The sequence below is a fragment of the Myotis brandtii genome, unplaced genomic scaffold, assembly GCF_000412655.1.
Source record: "Myotis brandtii unplaced genomic scaffold, ASM41265v1 scaffold2502, whole genome shotgun sequence".
NCBI lineage: Eukaryota > Metazoa > Chordata > Mammalia > Chiroptera > Vespertilionidae > Myotis > Myotis brandtii.
In genome coordinates this window covers 3731-6791 of record NW_005359488.1, presented here as the reverse complement: position 1 = coordinate 6791, position 3061 = coordinate 3731, and the positions used below count along the sequence as shown (strand labels likewise).

The 3061-nt window shown below is 39.8% G+C and overlaps 1 protein-coding gene across 2 annotated transcripts in view; it reads left to right on the top strand.

The window, feature by feature from the left end:
* Positions 1 to 2357, top strand: part of PIN4 (peptidylprolyl cis/trans isomerase, NIMA-interacting 4) — a 20573-nt gene extending 18216 nt beyond the window's left edge. For both annotated transcript variants that reach the window (XM_005867738.2, XM_005867737.2), the window contains exons 3-4: positions 1687 to 1806; positions 2180 to 2357. In XM_005867738.2, the coding sequence (XP_005867800.1) occupies positions 1687 to 1806; positions 2180 to 2338 (279 nt within the window). In that variant the 3' untranslated portion in view covers positions 2339 to 2357. The remainder of the gene's footprint in view (positions 1 to 1686; positions 1807 to 2179) is intronic.
* The last annotated feature ends 704 nt before the right edge of the window (positions 2358 to 3061 follow it).

Here is a 3061-nt window from a genome sequence, read left to right as displayed (position 1 = left end):
GTTGCTTAGTTGCTTAGAGTTGCAACTCAGAGGCCGGCAAGTGAGGCGGGGAACGTTGGAGACTGCAGTCACTGAAGCATCATGTTCGCATGCTCAGCTGCCTGACACTCCCCTGGCCCAACCAAAATCAATTGTTCAGTAGCTGAGAAACAATATCGCAGCAGATCTGAATGATTATCCTCTTTGTTTTGGATTTGACATCATTAATGACACCTTGAAGAGGTAGAAAAAGAAATACAAATATAAGAAAGAAAAAGAGCAAACACATAACTTTTCCATGTTGAACAGCATAAATGAAATAATGTTTATCATTGTAATAATTTCTGTGTATTTTAAGGTAGAAGAGTCCTTAAGAAATTCTGATGTATTAAATCATTTTATCTTTCTAAGATTTAGGACATTTGTGTGAGTTTGAAATTAACATCAAAATGTTTAAAAGAAATTTATAACATAACATTTTGAAATTTATTAGTTGTATAAGTAGTGTTTAAATTTTTTAATTTAACAGATTTATAAATCAATAAATTGAAAATTGAAATAATTAAAATTAGAAGCAAATGTTCTTTCCCTCAAAGAAGCCCAGACCTTATAGATTTCAGCTATGTCTCTCCCTCTTCTCTGTCTAGCCTCCTTCCTATAGTGCACACACATAATACTATGACCCTAGCCCAGCATTTGGAGTACATTGATGTCACTAAATTTACACTATTACCCCCTTCATGTTCTCACATGTCTCCTTCCTGGCTTACAGTCCATAGTCCATAGAGGTTGAGTATTCTTAACCAGTTAACTGCCATGCATCCAAAGACACTTTATCTCGCTTCTATAGATACTTATGGCATACAAAGGTTTAATAGTCAACATAAGATACTTGTTCAAAGTGTTGAATTGTGGGGAGGCTTTATACTTTGGGCCTCTTTTGGTAAAAAGTATTTCTTAGTGGTGCCCTGGCTGGTGTGACTCACTTGGTTGGAGCCTTGTCCCATACACTGAAGGTTTCAGGTTTGATTCCCAGTCAGGGCACATACCCAGGTGTGGGTTTGATCCTCGGTCAAGGCGCCTGCAGGAGGCAGCTGGTCGATCTCTCTCTCTCTCTCTCTCTCTCTCTCTCTCTCTCCCTCTGTGTCTCTCCCCCCACCCTCCCTCCTTTCCTCTCTCTAAAATTAATAAAAAAATAAGTATTTCCTGGTAGATTTTTTTCAAATTATTCCCACTCTGATGAAATAATAGCCTTTATTGAAAGCTAGCTGCAGTATCTCAATCTTCACAAACCTATGAGGACACGTAAGTACTAGTACTGTTATCTCAGTGCACAAATGGGGAAAACAGGTTTAAAGACATGCCTAAGGCCATACAGCAGAGTTGGGATTTGACTCCAGGACCCCAAATCTCAACCATTATTGTGTTTCTTCTTCCTGTTACCACTGAGGTACCTGGTAAAAGATGGGAGCTTTCCACAGCCAGGTGCCCAATTTCCATGTAAATTGGGATCCCAAGATATTGTCTTGATATGCAAAATGGGTTTCTTGTCATTGCCCCAAGTGGGCAGACTTCTAGGATTTTCCATTGCCATGAGCTAATGTGATTTTTCACTAGTGAGGGTAATCCCAACATGACTGCTGTACTGTGAAGAAATGAATCATTTGCATCTCCAGGTATTATGTGAACATACTTTTTTCCTTGTAGGTCAGACACATTTTGTGTGAAAAACATGGAAAAATCATGGAAGCCTTGGAAAAGTTAAAGTCTGGAATGAAATTCAATGAAGTGGCCACACAATATAGTGAAGATAAAGCCAGGCAAGGGGTATGGTGCTAATATCATTTACAATGATCTTTCCCCCAGCAGTAGGGATTATTGCTATGTTATGCCATTAATTTTAGCCATGTCTTGGTTTAAAGATCTTAAAAACAGAAGTGTCCAACTTGTGGACAGATGAATACAGGTCACCTATATCTAAATCTAGGCATGACCAAATTTGCACAGCTGACAAATACCCAGCAGCATTGTGAGTGCTTATATGTTCAGTGCAGGCTGGACCTCTTCCACCCAATTGTCTTTGTCTAGCCTACTTCTTTACAGCCCATATGAATAACCTAGAAACCTTAGCATTCAAGGTACAGTAGAACTGTTCTCTCTTCAGAGCCGCTTGAAATCACATATCTTTTGGGTTTTTCAGGGCGACTTGGGTTGGATGACCAGAGGGTCCATGGTGGGACCGTTTCAAGAAGCAGCATTTGCTTTGCCTGTAAGTGGTCTGGACAAGCCTGTGTTTACAGACCCTCCAGTTAAGACAAAATTTGGATATCATATTATTATGGTTGAAGGCAGAAAATAAAATTGTATGGAACACTGAATATGTTTTATACATTCTGTTTATTTCTTTAAAAGGTACTGAATAATCCTTGAATGTTATTAACTCTGTCATTGTGGGTTTGTAAGGGCAAAATTGCTGTCAGAGAAGAGGAGGGGACTGGATGAAAGAAGGTGAAGGGATTGGCCAAAGAACATATATGCATAATCCAGTGTGGTTCCAGAGGGAACGGGGGTGGGGACTGGGTGGAGGAGGGCAAAGAGGGGGAAAATGAGGACATCTGTAATACTGTCAACGATAAAAAAAAATCAGGCGTGTAAAGGTTTGTATACACTACAGTAGGTATTCAGTTGGTGGTTCTCAATGTTGAGTCAAGCAGACCCTTTTTAATCTGTCGTTCCTTTCCTCCCAGTACTAATTTATCTGATTCTCAGTATATGCCATAAGTTAATTTAGAAACCATCTCTAGGGGAGCTAAGTGTCAGCTCACACTATTCACACATTGAACTGGGCCTAAAAAAGACAGATTAGGCCCATCCAGCATGGCTCAGTGGTTGAGCGTTGACCTATGTACCAGGAGGTCACGATTTGATCCCAGGTTGTGGGCTCAGTGCCCAGTGGGGGGCATGCAGGAGGCAGCCGATCAATGATTCTCTCTCATCATTGATGTTTCTATCTCTCCCTTCCCCTCTGAAATCAATAAAAATATATTTTAAATAATAATCCTATTTAATAAAGGGTGAATAT